General features: G+C 37.4%; 1 protein-coding gene across 1 annotated transcript in view; it reads left to right on the forward strand.

The window, feature by feature from the left end:
* LOC112917499 (NKG2-A/NKG2-B type II integral membrane protein-like) overlaps window positions 1-25,339 on the forward strand; it is an 87,367-nt gene that overhangs the window by 10,951 nt on the left and 51,077 nt on the right. The window contains exon 4 of the mRNA XM_072718798.1: window positions 9,058-9,209. Within this exon, the coding sequence (XP_072574899.1) occupies window positions 9,058-9,209 (152 nt within the window). The remainder of the gene's footprint in view (window positions 1-9,057; window positions 9,210-25,339) is intronic.

Consider the following 25,339-nt stretch of genomic DNA (forward strand, 5'->3'; position numbering starts at 1 on the left):
CTCTCAAGGTCCAAAGTATTCTTGAGGTTTCACTATGGTGTTGTAGAACTTTTTTTTTTTCTGAAGAACTTTTTAAAAAGATTTTATTATATTAATGAAAACTATGTGTACTCACATGCTATGCACTTGTTAAGCTTAACTATTTAAATTATATATAAATCATACATCATACAAGCACTGTTAGTTTAAAGTCATCAATAAGGCAATCAACCCATGCCTATATCTAAATTACTTGATTTGTCTTAGCCCTTAAAGGGGCTGTGGATAAGAGTTGAACAACACAGGATGGTAATGTGATCAGTCAGCATGATAACCAGTCAGGAGACAGAAACCAGGGGAAGTTTGATGTAAACAAGTGTCTATTTATAAGGGAAAACAGACTGAGAGGAAAGGCTGCTAAAATAAAGAACATCATAAAGAATTTCTTAGGTTGAAGGAGAGTACCCAAAGGAGAAATCATCAGGAAGCCAGGTTTACTTTCTGAAGGTAGGATTTAGATGTCATTGAAGACAATGTGCCTACACAGCTTCATGGCAGACAAGCTCACAGGATTGGCCTGGGACAGAGAAGCTCCACAGTCCACAGGCTGCAGTTGGTGAAAGAAAATGGATCTCAGGCTATGACTAAGAAGCAGGAAGAACTCCTGCCAGACTGTTAGGGGTGTACAGAACAGAGGGCAGGAAGCTTTCACTGGGACTGGCCACCAAAACTTTCTGGAGACTGAATACACAGGACTTCCTGCTTGCATGCAGCTGGCAACCAAGCTATATTAGCCAAACACCCTGAAAACACCATGAAATCAGAAAGAAGTCCTTCCCCTGCAGTGTCTCTCTATTGCCTTTTATTAACACAACTCAACCACATGGGAGCTGACAAGGGAGAGTAGTTTATCTCACCTAGCTCCATTATCAGAGAACAGGGCCCTGAGGGATCAGTTTGGAGCTGAGAGCACTCAATTGTTAACAGGCATTCAGGGTAACCAGGCATCCACCACAGGGTTCGAATTTGAGCCATTTACATCTGCACCACTTCCTCAGAGAAGGGAACAAACAGGTATTTTCTGAATCACTTTTAGTAAACCTGTATCAAAATTAGGTTTGTTTTATGGTACAGATTGGTTTTTCCTCAATCAATAATAATCAATGTCCATTGATGCTTTTACTTGTGTGTTGTTTTCCTTACCTGGATTTCAGATATTTTAAAAGACATCTGGTTTTATTAAATTCTCTAGGGCCCCCCCCTTCTGTGATTCATTACTCATGCTAGAAAATACTTTGTTGTAAAAAATAAAATGCTAAATAAGAAAATAAGAATGATGTATAAAGATTTTGTGTGGGTCAAACAGCTAGTTATTGCCAGAAAATTATTTTAGCACAAAATAACTCTGTTGTGCCCAAGATTGGGAATCTGAGAAACCACTGTGGAGCCGACGTCAATGCAAGTACATGAGGGTTTATTTACAAGCTCGAGCTTGGGTCCAAGTATACCCGACACAGCGGAGCAGGGACTTGGACCCCGAGGTGGGTTTCAGCTTAGTTTTAAGGGCTGGTCTAGGGGACCTCCAGAAGGGGTGGAGGAATTTCTCAAGTTCTGTTTACATTCTGATATGGGGTTTTCAAGGGCATTGAGTTCTGTTCTTATTCTAATAGAGGCTTCTTGCCCTTGGCTTGGGCTCTGTTCTTATTCTAATATGGTGCTTTCTAGGACATTAAGTTGTAAGCTGTTTAATTCCTGTAACTGAAGTAAGGTAAAGTTCAGCTCTTATTCACAGGGGCCTGGGATCGCTGTACTTGTGCTAACGCTGAACTTAAAGTGGAATGGCCTTAATTTTCTCGGCCTCTACACTCAAGATTGTATTGACATTGAAAAAATAAGCATTTCTTTCTCATTCACCATTTTGTGATTTGATTGGGCTTTAGTTGATCAAGCTTCGCATGTATGGGCTTGGCTCAAGACTACAGAATCAGCTGTGACTTTATTTATTTATTTTATTCTTAGAAGAGTGGGCAACATGGTATATGACACTTTATAGTAGAAATTAGGCCTTAGAGTAATATGATTCTTATTGCTTAGACTAACTCATAAGCTATCACATTCCCACTCACGTTATATTGTAAAAACAAGTCACATGGCTGAACTTAGCATTGATTTTCTGCAATGTGTACTCCTTTCAAAGTGGTCAGATGTGAAAATGTAGTTTTATCGAACAATAATCTAATCTATCACAATAGCCTTAGGGATATGGTTCTCAGATTTCATGAAATAGAGATGTTTGCAAAAGACAAATATTGGGAAATAGATGGACAATTTAGTACTTTCTTCACTTCTCATCTAGTTTTTGCCCCTTCTGTGCAAAATTATTGTAGTTTCAGATTGTAATAAACATCCTCATGTAGATGCTCACACCAGAGTCATTGATCAATTTACAAATGGGAATAAGCAGTAAAGGATAAAATTTAAGGACATTGGAAGTGAAACTAGGCCTCTTCAATGTAATTTCTAAATGCACACTTTAGGCCTATGAGTCAGTTGCATAACTGTTCTGGCTCACTTTCCTATCCTGGGAAATATGATAGATATAGATCTTATTCATAGAGTTACTTGAAGATTATTTGAACACCACCTCTTGGCACACAAGTATTCTCTAGATCAGCCATTTTGACTTAGGGACTTGATGCTTCATTGCCATCTCTTGTGACATGATGACCATAATTGTAGCTACCCCATACGGCTGAACTGAGGAATCAATAGTATAATATCTAAAGATCCTGAATATACAGCCTAACTCGATGATATTCTTACTACATGTGATACCTTCCTATTTTGTTTTCCCAAATATTTAACAAAGACTGATTTCCAAGAGAACCCAAGCTCTGACACTGTCTTCTTCCCCTCATTCATCCAAATATTTATTGTTACAATATATTAGTTTCACTGGACATCAGATATATTATCTGACTTAACCACTTCCACCATACACAACAAAGATGTTTGCATTTTAAGACATGGCTTTAAAAATTCAATATATGTCACTTACGGACAGTAAACAAGAGTAAGTTTTTCTGGACATGCATTTTCATATTTGCAATTAAGTTGCAATTCCTGTTCTTTCACTCATTGGTGAAGAAGGCCAGTCTCCTCACCCAGTGAGTTACTTTTAACAGTTGTCTCTTTTGAAATGAAGAAATTTGAAAATAATTGGCAATATTTGGCAAGATAGCTTGTTTATTTCTTAGTTGAGGGACCTTCCAGGGCCTGGGAGAAGAAGACACGGAAATGTCCTTTTTCATCCAGTTGCAAGTATCCCATCCACACATATATATTTCTTACTACTGATAATGGAGAAAAGAGCAAATTTGCTTAATATTAACATTATGATGTAAAACACATCCCAATTTCTCCCAAAGTATTTTTTTTTATATTTTATTTATTTATTCATGACAGACAGACAGAGAGAGAGGCAGAGACACAGGCAGAGGGAGAGAGAGAGAAGCAGGCTCCGTGCAGGGGCCTGATGCAGGACTCAATCCTGGGTCTCCAGGATCACACCCCGGGCCAAAGGTGGCGCCGAACTGCTGGGCCAATGGGGCTGCCATTCCCAAAGTTTTTTAATGTATCTACATACTTCTGAAAAAGGTGCTTAATATCATACATGTACCCATAAGAAGCCATTGGAAACCTCTGGTAAAGTGAACTTAAGTCAGACAATCTACCAAAAGCACTGGAGATACATAAATATGAAACAATATTTTCAGAGGGTTAATCTAGTATGAAGTCAGAGTAAAAAGAGCCACGGAGGGGTGTCTGGATGTCACAGTCAGCTACGTGTCTGACTCTTGATTTTCACTCATGTCATGACCTCTGAGTCATGAGATTGAGCCCCCCACCTTGGGCTCTGAGATCGATGCAGAGTCAGCTGAAGATTCTTTCCCACCTCTCTGCCCCTCTGCACCCCTTCAAATAGATAAACAAATCTTAAAACAAAAGACCATACTATCTTGATGAATATAGCTTTGTAATATAGATTGAAGTCTTTTTTTTAAAGATTTTATTTATTCATTCATTAGAGACACAGAGAGAGAGAGAGAGGCAGACACACAGGCAAAGGGAGAAGCAGGCTTCATGCAGGGAGCCCAATGTGAGACTCACTCCCGGGACTTCAGGATCACTCCCTGTGCTGAAGGCGGCGCTAACCCACTGAGCCACTAGGGCTGCCCTATCCCTAGGTATCTTACGGTTATTAATAATTGTAAAGTTTTAGACAAAATATGACTTTAGGATTTAAAACGTGTTGCTCTGTCCTTAATTATAGCCAGTGTTTCTTTGTGGCTCCTCCTAAGGCAATATGGAAATATTTAGCTTTTGTCCCCCTCAGATGCTCTGGATTGGAGAAGAATAATAATGCAATCTGAGAGAAGGTCAAAAATAATTTTTACAAGAGAGATGAACGTGATAATATCAGAAGTTATGACACATATAATTAGTATCATACAAGGAGAAGGAAATGATTAGTACAAGATTATTTGAAGAAATAATGGCTGAAGCTATTTCAAATTTGTTGAAAAACACCAAGTTAATTTCAAGAATCCCAGCAAACCACTCCCCACCAAAGACAAAACAAAACACCTACATCACAAGTAGGCAGACTATAGTCATACTTTTGAAACAGATAAGCAAATATTGAAAGCAATGGGAGAATAACATTTTCTATGCCTAGACACTCATTACAAATAATGAAATTTAGGACACAATAGAATATCCATCTCACACAAAAAACCGTGCCAACTCAGAATTCCATGTCGTTAATAGTCTACCTGAATGACAGTAAATTGAGACATTTTCAAACAACTACTCAGAACACCCATCACCAGCAGGCCTGCAGTGCAAGAAGTGCTAAAGGAAGGAAATTTGTCAAGTTCACATGTAATAGTTTCATTAGAAAACTCGGTCTTTGGGAAGGCTTGAGGCCATGTAAAGTTATAAATATTGGGATAAATATGGAAGACAATCTTCTGTTAATTTTTTTGTAGTGTGCTTGACCACTCAAAGCAAAGTTTGCAAGTTTTCTCCAGTGTTTACCACGTATGTAAGATATAATACATATGACAACTATATACCATGATGAGTAGAAGAGGTGATCAATCAACTTGTTCTGTACAAGATTTCTTAAGCTGTGTAATTAATTCTATCTAGAATGTGAAAAGTTAAGAATATGTACTGGAATCTTAGAACAACCATAAAAATATAATGTAAACAGCGATAGTCAAGAAGCCAATATACTAATTGAAATGGAGTTCTTTTTTTTTTAAAAAAAAGAAGATTTTATTTGTTCATGAAAGACACACAGAGAGTGAGGCAAAGATATAGGCAGAAGGAGAAGCAGGGTTCCCACAAGGAGCCCAATGTGGAATTCCATCCTAAGACCCGAGGATCACAGCTTGAGCCAAAGATTGATACTCAGCCACTGAGCCATCCAGGCATATATGGAGTTCTAAATATATTCAAGTAATCCAAGAGAAAGCAGATGCAGAGTGCACAAGGACAAAATAAATTATAAATCCAGAGGATCTAATTTTGAAATTAACAATTCTATAATATGACTATTACCTATATGATGACATAAATAAGAATTATATCTCAACTTCTACTCTATTTATTCTTCACCATTAGTATGTGTTGTCTAGATTAAATTAGTATTGATTTGGCAGATTCAGTTTAGGCTTGTTTCCCTTAAAATGGATATAGTATTTTCCAGACTACAAAAAAAAAAAAAAAAAAAAAAAAAAAGAGTTTAAAATATCTTATGTTTCTCATTTTTAAATTTCCAAATATATACTAGCACATAAAAAATAAAGATCCAGTGTTTCATCCACAGTCATTGCCATTATCTTCTTCATAGGAAAAAAAATCCCTGTATGTACAGTTTATCATAGCCAAATTATTTCCCAGACTTTAGCAATCATTGTTGCGGAATAAAAACTTTTGCAGTTATTCTCAACCCAGGGCATATAGGATTTGGAAGCTATGATCAAGATTGAAAATCATGCCAAAAAAAAAAAAAAAAAAACAGAAAAGAAAAAGAAAAAAAAAAAAAACCCCAAATGATGGAATTCTTGAGTACAGATTATAAAGTACAAATATTTAGAATGAATATTTAGAATGAATCAAAATTTAAGGGATAAGATGGACCACCAAAAAAGAAGTTAGTGTCTGAGGGTTGGGTGATGGGGAAAAAAACAAAGAAATTTGAAAAGGTCAAAAAGAAGAATTCTAGAAATGAAAAGAAAAAACACATTTAAATGAATAATCAAGAGACTGATTTAAAAACAGGTTAGAAAGAATTAGAGTGAAAGTAAGTGAATTGAAAGAATAACTGAAGACAAGAGAAAAGGAGGTAGAAACCCTAAAAGCTACTCAAGTGTTAAGGAAAACATTTGCAGAGTGGATCAAAATGATAGGGAAAATTCATTGGAATTTTTAGAAGAGAGCAAAATTATAGTGATTGTAGTCAGGATTGGTAGAGTTAGTCCTATTCAAGAACCATAGTTCATCACTATTGGAAAAGATACCTTTAAAAAACCCCTGGCTGCATGTTAGTAAAACTAGTTCTAATTCCTATCCTTCCATTTTATTTTAAAGCTAGCACAAATTGGATTGTTGTCCCAACAGCCCACTGGAACCATTCCCTATTTCGTACATCCAATTATACAAGTTCAACTTATTTGATTAGCAGCAGAATTACACAGAGTGGATCATTCGTATCTCCTGGAAACACTTTTCTTCACTTGGCACCCAGGGCAATACACTTTCTTGCGTTTGATACCAATCCCATCATTATTCTTTCAGTTTTGTTTGCTAACTTCCCCTCTTCCCCTCTACCTCTTTACATTAGAGAGTCACAGAGTCCCATCCTAGGACTTCCTCTTGTTTATATCCACTTAAGTTTCTGAGTCATATTATCAGTTAGTTTTAATCACCGCATGTAAGCTGAAAAGTCCAATTGTATGCTTTCTTGACCAAATCTCATTATTTACTTCAGAACTTTGATATCTGAGTCCCTATTCATCTGCTCCACATATGTGTTTTATGAATAATTCACAGTTTATGCATCCAATCCCAATGCAGACCTCTGATTACTCTATCCCACACCTCCTTCATGTATAATTTTTACCAGTTCATTGAATGGAAATGCAATCAAACTGTTTTCAGAGATTCAAGGTAAAACACATGTTTTATCCTTGATTCCTTTCCTTCTTTCTCAGGTCACATTCTCACATTAGAGTCCTATTCACACTGACTTCAAAGTATTCCAGAGTCCAATCTCTTATCTCCATTGCCATTCTCTGCCTTGGTCCAAGCCACCACATCTCTTGCCTGAATTATTTTGAGTTTTACTCTTAATTTTTGTATTTCATTTTAGTGGCCCAAATCGAGACTAGTAAAATATAGTCAGAGCATGCTGCTCATCTGTTCATACTTCTTGAAAAGAAGGTACAGTCTTACTCACAAAAACCTGGGTGATCTGAGTCCTCTTCCATTGTGCATACAACCCTATAATACAGCATTTTTAAATCTTTTCTTACCTTCCCCAATCTCAATCCACCAAGGAGTCTTTACAGACACATTATCCCCATGGAAATTCAGGATCAAAAATATGTTATATCTCTCTTTTTGTACTGTGTGTGTATCTGTGCTTTTTACATATCTCTCTTTTTGTACTGTGTGTGTATCTGTGCTTTTTGATAAAAATCTGAGCGATTTTTTCACTACCAACACCACAGAAATGCAATTATAAGAGAATATTATTTAACACCATGGACCAATAAACAGAACAATCTGGAAAAAATGAACAAAATCCTACAAACACAAACTACCATAACCAAAAGAGGAAGAAATGGAAAACCCAAGCAGATGAATAACCAGCAAAGAAATTGAATCAGTCATCAAAAATCTCCCAACAAACAAAAGTGCAGGGCCAGATAGCTCCCAAAGAGACTTCTGCCAAACAATTAACGAAGAATTAAGGTATATTCTTCCCAAAAAAACTCCAAAAAGAATATATATGGAAGGAAAACTTCCAAATTCATTCTATTAGGCCAGCATTCCCCTGATAACAAAACAGACAAAAATTTCACTATAGAAGAGGACTATAGGCTAATAGTCCCCATGAACATGGTTGCAAATATTCTCAATAAAATGCTAGTAAATCAAATCCAACAATAATTAGAAGAATCATTCACCACAATAAGGTAGGATTTATTTCTAGGACCCAAGAGTGGTTCAATATTCACAATTAATCAATGTAATACAGTACAATTATTTTAAAAAAGATAAGAACTATATGATTCTTCCAATAGATGCAGAAAAAGTATTTGATAATATATAACACCCATTCATGATAAAAACTCTCAATAATCAGGGATGAGGAAAGATAACTCCACATAATAAGAACACATGGGAAACAAGCACAGCTAACATCATCCTCAATGGGGAAAAACTGAGAACTTTGATTTCCATAATTGTGATATTAACATAGTTTATATTTTGTCTCCTTCTAGGCTGTACAAAATCATAATAGAGTTTGAGGGGAGACATAAATTATAAAATACAGATAATGTATATTAATAAGTAATGATTATAAAGAGTATTCCTTCTTATGCAACAGTATGAAGAAATTCTATTTTAAAATCACCATTCTAAAAAAAAGAAAAAGAAAAAGAAAATCACCATCCCCATTGCTACCCATTGCCTCAAATTTCTTCCTGCTATAATATGATAAAAACTAACACACTGAACAATTCCAAAAACTTGGCGTTGTTCAGTGACTCAAAGGACGTGTAGAAATGGACAGTTTTGTGTGTTGCTTCATATGGACACATAAATTAGGGAATCAAAGCCTGACTCTTCTGGGAGTATGTTTGCATTTTGTTTTATTTTTACCAGCTTGTGAGGGTACATGAACATGTTATATACACATTTCTATACATATGCAAGTTGTAAATTTGCATGTTTTAATATTCAAAGCTTTTATGATAATATCTCATAATCTTTCTTTAGCTTATCACTGTGGTCATTGTCCAAAAGATTGTTTTACATACTCCAACAATTGCTATTACATTAGCACTGAAAGAAAACCATGGAATGAGAGTTTCTTGTCCTGTGCTTCTAAGAACTCTGCTCTGCTCTACATAGATGAGAAAGAGGAAATCGTAAGATTTCAAATGTTTCCTGCATTTTATAAAAGCTTATCAGTTAATATTATATTTGTAGAATATATCCATATTTTTGTACATATTTCTAGTTTATTATAGAATCTTTTAGTATTCCATAGTTTAATCCTATCATATTTTATTCATATTTTTGTACCTTTAATGTACATTTGATAATTTCTAGTTCTTCCTTTTCATAGAAAATCATACTTCAATAAATGCTCTTTTGAATGAAATACCTACATCTACTATTTAATTTTATCACACATCAAGGCAACCAAACATATGATTGTGTAGCTTGATTACAAAGTAGTGGGAACCACATAATTGTAAATCAGAGCATGAAAGAGAAGTTTGGAGCCTTCATCGGCCCTGCAAATTTTAATATTATGAAATATATTTGCTATTTTTGAAATTTATATCAATGGATTAATGCAGCATATATTTTTATGTGTATTTCCTTTCACTCATATAATATTTGTAATCCATCTATATTATCACATTTGTCTATATTTTGTGAATTTTCACTGCTATCTTATAAGAATATGACAGTTTTAAATATATTCCCAGAAATGTATTCCTTTTTCGTATATGGGTATTATGATAAATATTTTATGAAAAGCCTTTTCTATGTCTTTTTAAAAATATATTTGTTTATTTTACAGGGAGAGCACAGGGGGAGGGGCAGATGGAGAAGGAGAGATAGAGAATCTCAAGCTGACTCTGTGCTGAGCATGGAGCCAATGCAGGGGTGGATCTCATAACTCTGAGCTCATGACCTTTGCTGAAAACAAGCGTCAGGTGCTTAAACAACTGAGCCTACCCAGTGTCTTTATATGTCTTTTTCTGCAAGTCCTATTTATAATAATTTATTATACATAACCACATAGAATATAGTACAGTATATTTATGGAATATAATTATTGTATTTGTCATAATAAAATACTAAAATATAAATACAGTATAATTGCATTTATATATTATTATAATACATTTTCCTATAAGCATTAGTATGAAATTACATGGTCATAGATATGTGTCTATCTTTCAATATATTAAATTATCCCTATACTTTTCTAGATGATGTATACAGGTTTGGAAATTCCCCAAATTTCTTTCTGTCATTGCTTCTAATTTATTCCTTTGTCTTCAGAGACTATTGTACAAAATAATCTCTCTATCCAAAACTCAGTAGTCTCAGAAAAATTAATACAATAAGTTCTTGTGGTTAAATAGCAATATCATTGTTTTCTGGACTGTAAAACATTAAGATATTCTCCTCTGTGAGAATGAGAAGTGCTGGAGTGGGTCTTTTGTTCATTTCTCCTAGATGGTTTTGTCTTTTCTTAGTCTTTGTCATATTTTAGATATGAGAACTTTTTTGTTTATGAAATGGAGATAGTTATGACGTGCTTTTTTACTCCCCTACTGGAGTCTTTTAATGATCAGAATTTTATTTTCTTTATTTTAATTTTTTTAATGATCAGAATTTTAATGTTATCATGGTCCAGTTCCTCATTTTGGGTGTTACTGGTTATTTTGGACCTGTTTCAGAAGTTAGTGAAAGTTCATAAATATAATTTTCTGTATTACCTTCCTGGGTCTACATTTTTCTTCATTTCTTTATTTTTTAACTTTTAATTATGGTTTATGATCCAATTGGAATTTATTTTTTATAATGCCGCGTGTATGATGCTGTGAGGTAAAAGTGAAGGTCATACTTTTCTACATCATGGCCACATTAATGGAGCATAATTTACAGTCATGTAGGTCTTTTCTTCAGAAATAATTTTATAAATAGAAAGTTATATATATGTCCATATATGTTTTAATCTGCTTCATATAAGCAACATGGATATTTGATATCTTTATATATATAGTTATATATACAATATATAGTTATATATATATAGTTATATATATAGTTATATATACAATATATATACTATATATATATATATATATATCACAGTCTACACAGTCTATCACAACCCACAGCATTTTCAGTAAAATATAGAGCCTTACCTTATTATGTCTGCTTAATATGCTCCATTTATAGTGTAATTGTCTTAAATATATCTCTACATATGTTGAAAAGAACCACATGGATGTTATAGGTTTGCTTCAACTGATAATTTTGCTTCAAATATTAAACAATTTAGAAAACACAAGAGGTGAAGGAAAGAAAGTCCATTAGAACTAATGATAGTTCTATTCTTTCTTTTATTGTCTCTTTCTTTCTGATCATCCAAGAGTCCTTCTGTTATCATTTAATTCCTGTTTAGATCATTCCCTTTAGCAGTTCTTTCAGAGTGGGTCTGGGTGGTGACACATTTTCTTAGTTTTCCTTTAGTAGAGTATGTCTTGATTTCCCCCTGAATTTCTGAGTGATAGTTTTGCCAGACAGTCAATGGTTTTTAGTTGGAATAATGCATATAGTGTCTAAAAATTTTCTTTCCTTCTAGCATGACTATTCTCCATTATTTTGATTGGGATCAAAAAACATTTTTGGATCTCTTATCTGTTCCCATTGGTGTATATGCATTTCCAGGGTCTCTGGCACCAGTCTGGGATATGTAAAGTAAAGAGAAATTTCAGGGTGCTCACCCTCATGTCTTTCCTCAGGTCTAGAGTGCTCTGTCAGCTTTCTCTTCATCTGTCTGAATCTTCCTATGTTGTCTTGTATATACTGTCTTGCACAGCAAGATGCCCCCATTCCTGTTTTTATGTGCATTTTAAAAACACATAAATGGAATCAAACAGTATGTATTTTTTCTTTCTTGGCTCTTTCAGAGGAATCTAAACTTGTGGGATATATCCACAAAGTTACATAAAGTTATAAATTGTCCAAACTCATTTCTGTTCCATTGCCTGATTCTACTACAATGTATTCATTCATACTATTGCTGATGCTCTTGGATGTTTGGGCATTGATCCACTGGGGGCTTCCATGAGTTGTTCTATTATACATATTACACAATCAGCTCTCAGCTAAATATATGTTTATCATTTCTTCCTTCTTAACTTTAGGTGGCTCTTCTCCATACAGCTTCTTGAGAAGGCAGCTACACAGGTCTTAATTTATAACAGTATTCCTTTTTAAATTTTTTTATTTTTAAAAATATTTTATTTATTGATTCATGAGAGACACAGAGAGAAAGAGAGAGGCAGAGACACAGGCAGAGAGAGAAGCAGGCTCTGTGCAGGGAACCTGACGTGGGACTCGATCCTGGGTCTCCAGGATTACACCTTGGGGTGAAGGCAGCGCCAAAACGCTGAGCCACCCCAGCTGCCCACAGTCTTCCTTTTGAGTATGTGATGAAGCTATGAATTGTCTCTAAACACTACTTAGCTTCCTCCTAAAAGTTTTTATATATTCTCAGTTTATTATTATCCAGTACAAGGTAATTTCTTTTTTTTTTTTAATTTTATTTATTTATTTATTATTTTTTTTAATTAATTTTTATTGGTGTTCAATTTACCAACATACAGAAAAACACCCAGTGCTCATCCCGTCAAGTGTCCACCTCAGTGCCCGTCACCCATTCCCCTCCAACACCCGCCCTCCTCCCCTTCCACCACCCCTAGTTCGTTTCCCCGAGTTAGGAGTCTTTATGTTCTGTCTCCCTTCCTGATATTTCCCAACATTTCTTTTCCCTTCCTTTATATTCCCTTTCACTATTATTCATATTCCCCAAATGAATGAGAACATACATTGTTTGTCCTTCTCCGATTGACTTATTTCACTCAGCATAATACCCTCCAGTTCCATCCACGTTGAAGCAAATGGTGGGTATTTGTCGTTTCTAATTGCTGAGTAATATTCCATTGTATACATAAACCACATCTTCTTTATCCATTCATCTTTCGATGGACACCGAGGCTCCTTCCACAGTTTGGCTATTGTGGCCATTGCTGATAGAAACATCGGGGTGCAGGTGTCCCGACGTTTCATTGCATCTGAATCTTTGGGGTAAATCCCCAACAGTGCAATTGCTGGGTCGTAGGGCAGGTCTATTTTTAACTCTTTGAGGAACCTCCACACAGTTTTCCAGAGTGGCTGCACCAGTTCACATTCCCACCAACAGTGTAAGAGGGTTCCCTTTTCTCCGCATCCTCTCCAACATTTGTGGTTTCCTGCCTTGTTAATTTTCCCCATTCTCACTGGTGTGAGGTGGTATCTCATTGTGGTTTTGATTTGTATTTCCCTGATGGCAAGTGATGCAGAGCATTTTCTCATGTGCATGTTGGCCATGTCCATGTCTTCCTCTGTGAGATTTCTCTTCATGTCTTTTGCCCATTTCATGATTGGATTGTTTGTTTCTTTGGTGTTGAGTTTAATAAGTTCTTTATAGATTTTGGAAACTAGACCTTTATCTGATATGTCGTTTGCAAATATCTTCTCCCATTCTGTAGGTTGTCTTTTAGTTTTGTTGACTGTATCCTTTGCTGTGCAAAAGCTTCTTATCTTGATGAAGTCCCAATAGTTCATTTTTGCTTTTGTTTATTTTGCCTTTGTGGATGTATCTTGCAAGAAGTTACTGTGGCCAAGTTCAAAAAGGGTGTTGCCTCTGTTCTCCTCTAGGATTTTGATGGAATCTTGTCTCACATTTAGATCTCTCATCCATTTTGAGTTTATCTTTGTGTATGGTGAAAGAGAGTGGTCCAGTTTCATTCTTCTGCATGTGGATGTCCAATTTTCCCAGCACCATTTATTGAAGAGACTGTCTTTCTTCCAATGGATAGTCTTTCCTCCTTTATCGAATATTAGATGACCATACATTTCAGGGTCCACTTCTGGGTTCTCTATTCTGTTCCATTGATCTATGTGTCTGTTTTTGTGCCAGTACCACACTGTCTTGATGACCACAGCTTTGTAGTACAACCTGAAATCTGGCATTGTGATGCCCCCAGATATGGTTTTCTTTTTTAAGATTCCCCTGGCTATTCGGGGTCTTTTCTGATTCCACACAAATCTTAAAATAATTTGTTCTAACTCTCTGCAGAAAGTCCATGGTATTTTGATAGGGATTGCATTAAACGTATAAATTGCCCTGGGTAACATTGACATTTTCACAATATTAATTCTGCCAATCCATGAGTATGGAATATTTTTCCATCTCTTTGTGTCTTCCTCAATTTCTTTCAGAAGTGTTCTATAGTTTTTAGGGTATAGATCTTTTACTTCTTTGGTTAGGTTTATTCCTAGGTATCTTATGCTTTTGGGTGCAATTGTAAATGGGATTGACTCCTTAATTTCTCTTTCTTCAGTCTCATTGTTAGTGTATAGAAATGCCATTGATTTCTGGGCATTGATTTTGTATCCTGCCACGCTGCCAAATTGCTGTATGAGTTCTAGCAATCTTGGGGTGGACGCTTTTGGGTTTTCTATGTAGAGTATCATGTCATCAGCGAAGAGGGAGAGTTTGACTTCTTCTTTGCCAATTTGAATGCCTTTAATGTCTTTTTGTTGTCTGATTGCTGAGGCGAGGACTTCCAGAACGATGTTGAACAGCAGTGGTGAGAGTGGACATCCCTGTCTTGTTCCTGATCTTAGGGGAAAGGCTCCCAGTGCTTCCCCATTGAGAATGATATTTGCTGTGGGCTTTTCATAAATGGCTTTTAAGATGTCGAGGAAAGTTCCCTCTATCCCAACACTCTGAAGGGTTTTGATCAGGAATGGATGCTGTATTTTGTCAAATGCTTTCTCTGCATCTAATGAGAGTATCATATGGTTCTTGATTTTTCTCTTGCTGATATGATGAATCACATTGATGGTTTTACGAGTGTTGAACCAGCCTTGTGTCCCAGGGATAAATCCTACTTGGTCATGGTGAATAATTTTCTTAACGTGTTGTTGGATCCTATTGGCTAGTATATTGTTGAGAATTTTTGCATCCATGTTCATCAGGGATATTGGTCTGTAATTCTCCTTTTTGGTGGGGTCTTTGTCTGGTTTCGGAATTAAGGTGATGCTGGCCTCATAGAACGAATTTGGAAGTACTCCATCTCTTTCTATCTTTCCAAACAGCTTTAGTAGAATAGGTATGATTTCTTCTTTAAACGTTTGATAGAATTCCCCTGGGAAGCCATCTGGCCCTGGACTCTTGTGTCTTGGGAGGTTTTTGATGACTGCTTCAATTTCCTCCCTGGTTATTGGCCAGTTCAGGTTTTCTATTTCTTCCTGCTCCAGTTTTGGTAGTTTGTGGCTTTCCAGGAATGCGTCCATTTCTTCTAGATTGCCTAATTTATTGGCGTACAGCAGTTCATAATATGTTTTTAAAATCGTTTGTATTTCCTTGTTGTTGGTAGTGATCTCTCCTTTCTCATTCATGATTTTATTAATTTGAGTCTTCTCTCTCTTCTTTTTAATAAGGTTGGCTAATGGTTTATCTATCTTATTAATTCTTTCAAAGAACCAACTCCTGGTTCTGTTGATCTGTTCCACAGTTCTTTTGGTCTCGATATCATTGAGTTCTGCTCGAATTTTAATTAACTGTCTTCTTCTGCTGGGGGTGGGGTCTATTTGTTGCTTTTTCTCTAGTTCCTTTATGTGTAAGGTGAGCTTTTGAATTTGAGATCTTTCCAGTTTTTGAATGGATGCTTGTATTGCGATGTATTTCCCCCTCAGGACTGCTTTTGCTGCATCCCAAAGATTTTGAACGGTTGTATCTTCATTCTCATTAGTTTCCATGAATCTTTTTAATTCTTCCTTAATTTCCTCGTTGACCTTTTCATCTTTTAGCAGGATGGTCCTTAACCTCCACGTGTTTGTGGTCCTTCCATACTTCTTGTTGTGATTAAGTTCTAATTTCAAGGCATTATGGTCTGATAATATACAGGGGACTATCCCGATCTTTTGGTATCGGTTCAGACCCGATTTGTGACCCAGTATGTGGTCTATTCTGGAGAAAGTTCCATGTGCACTTGAGAAGAATGTGTATTCAGTTGAGTTTGGATGTAAAGTTCTGTAGATATCTGTGAAATCCATCTGGTCCAGTGTATCATTTAAAGCTCTCGTTTCTTTGGAGATGTTGTGCTTAGAAGACCTATCCAGGGTAGAAAGAGCTAGATTGAAGTCACCAAGTATAAGTGTATTATTATCAAGGTATTTCTTGAGTTTGGTTATTAATTGGTTTAAATATTTGGCAGCTCCCACATTCGGGGCATATATATTGAGGATTGCTAAGTCCTCTTGTTGGATAGATCCTCTGAGTATGAGATAGTGTCCCTCTTCATCTCTCACTATAGTCTTTGGGGTAAATTTTAATTTATCTGATATGAGGATGGCTACCCCTGCTTTCTTTTGAGGACCATTTGAATGGTAAATGGTTCTCCAACCTTTTATTTTCAGGTTGTAGGTGTCCTTCTGTCTAAAATGAGTCTCTTGTAGACAGCAAATAGATGGGTCCTGCTTTTTTATCCAGTCTGAAACACTGCGCCTTTTGATGGGGTCATTAAGCCCGTTCACGTTCAGAGTTACTATTGAGAGATATGAGTTTAGTGTCATCATATCTATTCAGTCCTTGTTTTTGTGGATTGTTCCACTGAACTTCTTCTTAAAGGGGAATTTTAAGAGTCCCCCTTAAAATTTCTTGCAGAGCTGGTTTGGAGGTTACATATTCTTTCAGTTCCTGCCTGTCTTGGAAGCTCTTTATCTCTCCTTCCATTTTGAATGAAAGCCTTGCTGGATAAAGTATTCTTGGTTGCATGTTCTTTTCATTTAGGACCCTGAATATATCCTGCCAGCCCTTTCTGGCCTGCCAGGTCTCTGTGGAGAGGTCTGCTGTTACCCTAATATTCCTCCCCATAAAAGTCAGGGACTTTTTTTCTCTTGCTGCTTTAAGGATCTTCTCCTTATCTTTGGAATTTGCAAGCTTCACTATTAAATGTCGAGGTGTTGAACGGTTTTTGTTGATTTAAGGGGGAATCTCTCTATTTCCTGGATCTGAATGCCTGTTTCCCTTCCCAGATTAGGAAAGTTTTCAGCTAGGATTGGTTCAAATATATATTCTGGCCCTCTGGCCCTTTCGGCGCCCTCAGGAACCCCAATTAAACGTAGGTTTTTCTTCCTCAGGCTGTCATTTATTTTCCTTAATCTATCCTCATGATCTTTTAATTGCTTGTCTCTTTTTTCCTCAGTTTCCCTCTTTGCCATCAACTTGTCTTCTATGTCACTCACTCGTTCTTCCACCTCGTTAACCCTCGTCGTTAGGACTTCTAGCTTGGATTGCATCTCATTTAATTGATTTTTAATTTCTGTCTGATTGGATCTAAATTCTGCAGTCATGAAGTCTCTTGAGTCCTTAATGGCTTTTTCTAGAGCCACCAGTAGCTGTAAAATAGTGCTTCTGAATTGGCTTTCTGACATTGAATTGTAATCCAGATTTTGTAACTCTGTGGGAGAGAGGGCTGTTTCTGATTCTTTTTTTTGAGGTGAGGTTTTCCTTCCAGTCATTTTGCTCAGTGCAGAGTGGCCAAAAACAAGTTGTATTGGGAAAAGGAGAAAAAGAGAGAGAAGGAAAAAAAAGAGAAAAATAAAAAAGAGAAAGAAGAAAAAAAGGGGGGAAAAGAGAAGAAAAAGAAAGAGAGGAGAAAAAAGAAAAAAAAGGGTGGGGTGGGGTGGGGGAAGCAATCAGAAATCAAGAAGAAAGAAAGAAAAAAAAAAAGCACAAAACAAAAGAAAAAAACAAAAAAAACAAAAACAAAAACAAAAAACACGGGGAGTATCTTCTGATTCTGTGTACTTTAAGTCCCTTGACTTCCCCTGGAACTGGTCCGTAGCTGGTCTTCTGGGGGAGGGGCCTGCTGTGCTGATTTTCAGGTGTTAGCACTTGGGGGAGCTGCTCTGCCCCTGCCTGGTGCAGGGCTCGGTGGGGGTTGTTCACCCCGTGAGGCCCCGGGAGGAAGCCCCAGTGGCGGGGGCAGCTCTGGGACCCTGGAGTCAGCTCCCGCAGTAGCTCCGGGGCTCTCCGTCTGCAGGGCCTGGGGGCTCCGGGGTGGGGCCGCTGATCTGCTCAGCTCCAGGCAGGAGCGTCCTCGCTGTCCTGGGCCCTCCCGGCCTCTGCCTGTCCCGGGGGAGGCCGGATCCTGGGCTGTGTCCCGCGCCCTGTGCTCCGGGGCCTGCGCTGTTGGATTCGCGCTCCCGGCGGTGCAGCCTCCTCCGCGGAGCCGCCGCCCGAGCCCCTCCGAGCTGCTCCGGGTCCCGCCGATCGCTGCAGCCCTTAGGGAGCTCGGCGCATCTCCCGGGGCGCGGTTCCTCTGTTACTGTCCCCGGGAGCCCGAGGGCGTCCCCGCCTTTCTGGGGATCCTGCTCCAATTCCCCGGGAGGCCTTTCCCCCGGGAAGGTTGGTGCAGCTCCTGCTCCTCCGGGACGGGGCTCTCCTGTCCTGGGGACACTCGCCCCGGCCTCAGCCCGGCTCCTCGCGGGGCCCCTCCCCCTTGGAGGCCTTTTGTTCCTTTATTTCTTTTTCTGCGTCTTCCTACCTTGATAGAAGCGCGAACTCTTCTCACTGCAGCGTTCCAGCTGGTCTCTCTTTAAATCTCAGGCTGAATTCGTAGATTTTCAGGATGATTGGATGGTTTTCTAGGTAATTTATTGAGGACAGGTGACCTGGGGACCCTACTCCTCCGCCATCTTGCCCCTCCCCCCCTACAAGGTAATTTCTATCATTTGGTACAATGTATTTTCAAAGCTTTTATCTTTGAACTGTAAATTTTTCAGAAATATGTCACTTTCCACATGTTTAGTAATTCCTTAAATTTCTTTCTGTTGTTGTTTCTAATTTATTCCCGTGTCTTCAGAGAATATACTTACAAAATTTCCATCCTTTGAATGTTAGATTCCTATTTATGACCTGGAGGAATACTTTTTACATATGTCAGTTGTGTCAAGCTGGTGCTTTGAGAGACTTCCATAGGCTTCCTGATTCTGTGACTAGTTGCTATCATTTACTGATGAAAAAACTTTTAAATCCCCAACTATACTCATTGAATTGTTTATTTAAACTTCTAAATATATCATTGCCTATTTCATGTATTTGAGGGTTCTGAATTAGGTGAATAATATATGTTTATAACTGCTTTATCTTTCTCTTATAGCTATATTCTTTTTTAAAAAATATTTTATTTATTTATTCATGAAAGACACAGGTAGAGAGAGAGGCAGAGACACAGGCAGAGTGAGAAGCAGGCTCCATATAGCTATATTCTTAAGTCATTTTCTTAGTAGGAGCTGTAAGTATTACAAATATATCCTTTGCTGTTTGTTATTGAGATATAATTGACATGTAACTTTATATAAATTTAAGGCATACTGTGTGTCATTTAATACATTTATGTCTCTTTTTCTGACCTGAAATAATTTTATTTAGCATTTTTATAGGGCATGTCTAAGTTAAAATTTCTTCTGACACATGGCCTATCAGACCACCAGTGGAGTCATTGGTGGTCTTTTCTCACTTCCATTTGGGGAAATACTTGGAACTCTGACACACCATCCCCTGGGATGCTGAGAAAGCCTCTCTCCTTCATTTCTGAATGACAACTTTGCTGAGTGAGATATTCTTGGTTGACAGGTCATTTTCCCTTTGATCACATTAAAAATATCATCCCACTCTCTTCTGTCTTGTCCATAAATTGGTATGCCACGCTGACCTTGGATCACCCTCAAAGCAGTATTGGAGCTGTCATTCAGGAGCTGTCATCCAGGATTAGGCATAGATGGACCCACACATAGTGTGTATTGGTGCACAGATTCACTTGTGTGGTTGTGGCACTGGTGTCTAGGGAAGAGACATGTGCACATATTCCCTAGAAATTGTATTTGGGTCTCAGGGGCTCACCATTGTGACTCTGGCTGGCTAGAGGAATGTAGCAGTAACACAGGCTCTGGGATGACAAAGTTCAGTGGGGGCTTAGGCCCCAGGTGGTAGGGTATAGTAGTGGCATCACCTGAGGCCTAAGTCAAAGTTTCAACTCTGTCCCAAGTAGCAGTCAAAAGATAGCAGCAGCATGATCCAATGGTGGCTTGTTCAAGGCATATGGCAGGACCCTGGGAGCTGGGCATAGAACTCTAGCCATTTAGCCCCCAATGACAGTTCAAGCTGTGACCTGGGAGCTGAAAGTGTATCTTGGGATATAGCAGTACAGTAACAGCAATGAGGACTCAATTCTGTTATGGAACATAGGAGGTGGGGCTCAAGGAGTGGGAGCTTGACCTTAGCAATGATGAGTCAGAGCCTTGAGCTTCCCTAGGTGGAGGAAGGGGTTCAGGCAGCAGCAGTTAGGTGTTAGCAATGGCAATTCAGAGTCCAAGCCCAGTATGGGGATTGTGATTCAGAGCAGCAGATGCACCCTTAGAAATGAAGACCCAGGGTCATGACCTGGATCCCACTCAGTGGGGCACAGGGAAATAGCGGCATGCACCACTAGAAACAACCAAAGCGTATCTTCTGACATGAGGGTGGGGTTCAGGGCAGCAGAGGTGACCCGGGTAATGATAAGACAGAGTCCCAACCTGGGAACAGGAGTGGGCAAAATAGAGGCAGCTCTAATCTTGTATATGGGGAGATGCATTGATACCTAATCCCTAAGAGCAGCAACTGGGGCCCCTGAAACTGGGGTCTCTCCATAGCAATAGCTCCAGCCTCTGGGAGTAGATGTGGGGGTAGGGGGGCACTCTGTGCTGCTCCATCACGTGGGATCACCATCAGTTGCAAAACCTGCAGATGTCCACAAAGGTGAAGCTAACCTGCTTCTCCTGTTCCTCTTCTCTCCATGTGGTGACTGCCCCTTTGGGTATTCCTCCAGATGTGAACCAGTTCTTAACTGGAGGGTTGGGTCATACCGGTAAAATATTCTCTTTACTTGCTTTGCAACAATCTTGGATTTTTGAGCTCCCCCCAGGTTTTTGATGATTCTTGGTTATCTAACACATTCCTTGAGACATTTTTAGTTTAAGATTGTTTAGTTTTATTATTGTTTTTTGTGGGGCTCATGACCATTGGAACTCCCTAGCCCTCCATCTTGCTGATGGAAATCTTCACACATATATGATTAGTAGTTCACCATCTACTTCAAATTAATTCTGACTAAATTCCGATGAAATATATTAAAATAGCACTAGTATAGCTCTTTTCCTCCCCTATTACAGGTATGCTTCAACTTTTCCAAAATTTGCATCATATCACTTTGCTTTGATGAAAGGCCTACGTTAGTACCAGTTTTTGCTGAACAACAGAAACTCGAAGGGGATTTTTGCTTTTTTGAAAAAAAGAAGAGTGAAAATTGTATTCACTGTTAGTTTTGCTGTTGTAGAGGCAGCACATGCCCCAAGCAGCGGGAGTGACCTTGTCAGATTCCTCCTCAGAAACTATACTCAGCATCTGAGTATCAGGCATAGCTTTCAACTATGTTTGAGGGTCTGTGCTTCATCTCAATTTATTTTGTGCATCCATTAGCATGATGTGTCTTAAGGGATCAGGAAAGCCCAGGAGAAGTTGTTTTTTGGATCAGGGAGTGTTCAACAACTTTTTCATATATATATTAATGGTAATTGCTTCTTCACTTTATACCTTTTCAGCTTAGGAAAAGTTTCATAGGAACATTCTACTTTCAGATAGAATGAATAATCTGTACTTCTAACGATGTTGTACTGAAGTCAGCTGGTACAGATTTCTGAAGACCAGTTATGCTTATATTTTCCTACACTGCATTCATGATTTCACTTTGGCAACATGAAATGAAGCATTCCTGGTGAATTTGCACCTGAAAAATTAACAAATACTAAAAAAATAAAATATTTTATTTCCCCTCCATGTGCCATATACCAGCACAAGTTTGCATCCACATATAGTATAAGTCCAACCATATAGCATCATATTGGTGGCTTTAAATAGTCTTATCTTTAAAAGCAATTCTGAGGGGAAAATGCACATAGATTTTAAGATTTACTGACATATTTACTATTTCTTCTATTCTTTATTCATTCTTGTAGATTTGTGTTACAGTCTAGCATCCTCTACTTTAGCTTAAAGAGTATTTTTGGAGGGGAGGTCTACTAAGGAGAAATTCTGTTAGGGTTTGTGTATGTCAAGGGGTTCTTATGCACCTTCTTTTTTGACAGACTGTTTTACCAAGTTTATAATTCTTGCTTGACAGGATATTTTGCTTGTTTTGTTTTGTTTTAGATTTGTTTTATGTGGGGAGTAGGTTTGGTTGCTTTCTTTTTCAGTACTTTCAGCTTTGAATTTGACCCTCCCAGGCTTTCATTCTTCATTGTTACTGGTGAAAATTCATCTATTACCAATATTGTTATTTTCCTAAATGTAATGATAAGTTTTTCTCTCACTGTTTTCAAGATCATCTCATTTTGTTTGTTTGCCTTTTTATTTTGTTATTTAAGTTCTGGGGACCAATCCACATAACATTACAGCAAGACTCAGACAAAGCACAGAGATTTCCTGTACTCTACTGTCTATATCTATGCATGTGTAGCACACAGATTCTCTTACTTTTAATATCCCTCAGTGGAATGTTTCATTTGATATAACTGATGTTTATTAATGTAGGTTTCTATCTTGACACATCTTTATCACACAAAGACAATAATGTACTTTAAGGTTCACTCTTGATATGTATATTTTATGAGTTTGGAGAAATATGTAGTGACATGTATCAACATTTATGGAGTTATACAGAATAGTTTCACTGCCTAAAAAATCCTCTCTGCTCCACCTATCCATCTTTCCTTCCCTACCAAACCTTGTCAACCACTGATCTTTTCACTGTCTCTATAGTTTTGTTTTCTACAGACTGTCATATGGTGGGGACCATACATTATCTCACATCTTACATTACATTTAACTATATTGTGTATATTCATAACTTCAAGAATGCAGTTTAGAGTACTAACTATATTCACATGGTTTCCCAACAGATCTCTAGAACATTTTCACTATATAAAACTGGAACTTGATGGTCATTGAACAGTAATTCCCCTACTTAACTTCCTCTCAACCTTTAGGAATCACCATTCTGCTTCTGGATCTATAAGTTTCACTATTTTAGATACTTCATACAAATGGGATCATACACTTTGTGTGTGTGTGATTGTGTGTCTTATTTCTATTAGCATAATGCCCTGGCGTTTCATCCATTTCGTAGCATGTGACAGGATTTCCTTCCTTTTCAAGGCTGAATAATATTGAATTGTTATGTATACTATGTTTTCTTGATCCATTCATCTATCAGGGGGCATTTGGGCTGCTTCTACCACTTGACTCTTGTGAATAATGCTGCAATGAGCATGAGTGTACAGTTATCTCTTTGAAATTTTGTTTTCAATTATTTTATGTATTTTCCTACATGTGGGATTGCTGATTCATAATGCTATTCTATTTTTAGTTTTTGAAGAAGCTCCATACTGTTTTTCATAATGGCAGCCAAATTTACATTTCCATTAGTAGTGTAAAGGATCCTCTTTTTCCACCTCTTCACTGACACTTTTTTTTTTCATAATATCCATCCTGAAGCATATGAAGAAATATTTCATTGAAGTTTGATTTGTATTTCTCTGATCATTGATCATAATGAGCATCTTTTCGTATGGTTTTCGATTATTTATAAATTCCCTTTGGAAAAAATGTCTAAGTCCCTTGCCCATTTTTTAAACAGGTTATTTGTTTTTTATTGTTGTTATTAACTAACTCATGGAATTCCTTATATATTTTGGATATGAATCCTTTGTCTGATATATGACTTGCAAATGTTTTTTTCCCACTTTGTCTTTTCATTCTATTGATCAATCCCTTTTATGCATAGAAATATTTTAATTTGATGTTAGCCCATTTGTCTAGAGTTGACTTTTTGTTTGTGATCTGTACTTTTGGTGTCATATCCAAGAATTCATTGCCAAATATTTTGTTTTTTTTCCTCACGTTCTTTTCAAGGAATTTCAGGTTTTACATCTTATGTTTAGATTTTCAGTCCATGTGGATTTAATCTTAGTATACGGTGTAAATGTAAGCATCCAACTTCACTTTTTGCAAGTGAATGGTCAGTTTCCCATCAACATTTGTAAAAGATACCTCTCTTTTCTCTACTGAGTGGTCTTGGCAACCTTATAAAAAATGATTAAGTGGAATATACAGGGGTTTGGGTCTGGATGTATCTTTAAATTATTGTTTCTATGGGGATTTAGAGCTTGGGGTTTTCTATTGTTATGTCTTGCTGATGTCACCTCTTCTTCAGTCTGAAATAGTGTCTAGGGCAGATGCAGATTCTGTGGTACATAACGTGTTCTAAAGCTGATGGAAGTGGAAGATGTATCACCATTCCCTGATTTTCATACTGATTTAAGTCACCTCTTAATCTACCCTGTTCCCTCAAGAATATTTCTGTGAGGACAGCCCGGGTGGCTCAGCGGTTTAGCACCGCCTTCAGCTCAGGGCTTGATCCTGGAACCTGGGATTGAGTCCCGGGTTGGGCTCCCTGGTGGAGTCTGCTTTTCCCTCTGTCTGGGTCTCTGCCTCTCTCTCTTTCTCTCTCTCTTTCTCTGTCTCTCATGAATGAATAAATAAAATCTTTAAAAAAAAAGAATATTTCTTTGTGTTCTCAAGTGATGTTCAGTCATTTCAGTATGATATCCTGAGATGTGACTTTCTATGTGCACATTCTCTTAGTTTGCTAAACCGCTGCGGTCTATAAATATTTGTATTTATTTTTTTTTTAAAGATTTTATTTAGTTATCTATAAATATTTTTAAATGATATTTAGAAGTTGTCTTGCATTGTCACTTAAGATTGATTTCCTGTTTTTGTTTTTGTTTTTTTGTCTGCTTCTCTTGTCCTTCTCATGTTGTACTTAGAACTATGCTAGCTTTACTGATATTGTTTTGAAGGTTTCTGAACTCTGTTAATTTTTCTCCCTCATCCTATGGGATGAATAATACTCTTACTCCTTTTTTTATTTCATCAGTTTTTTTCCTCTGCATCTCAAATTTTCTGTAGGTACAATTTATTGGGTTTTTAATTTCAGGTATTTATTTTACAAAGCAAGAATTTTTTCTGTGGTCTATTCATATAGTTTTATTTGTCTATTGACAAATCCTACCTGCTATACTGCTGCCA

Source organism: Vulpes vulpes, chromosome 8, assembly GCF_048418805.1.
Source record: "Vulpes vulpes isolate BD-2025 chromosome 8, VulVul3, whole genome shotgun sequence".
NCBI classification, from domain to species: Eukaryota; Metazoa; Chordata; class Mammalia; order Carnivora; family Canidae; genus Vulpes; species Vulpes vulpes.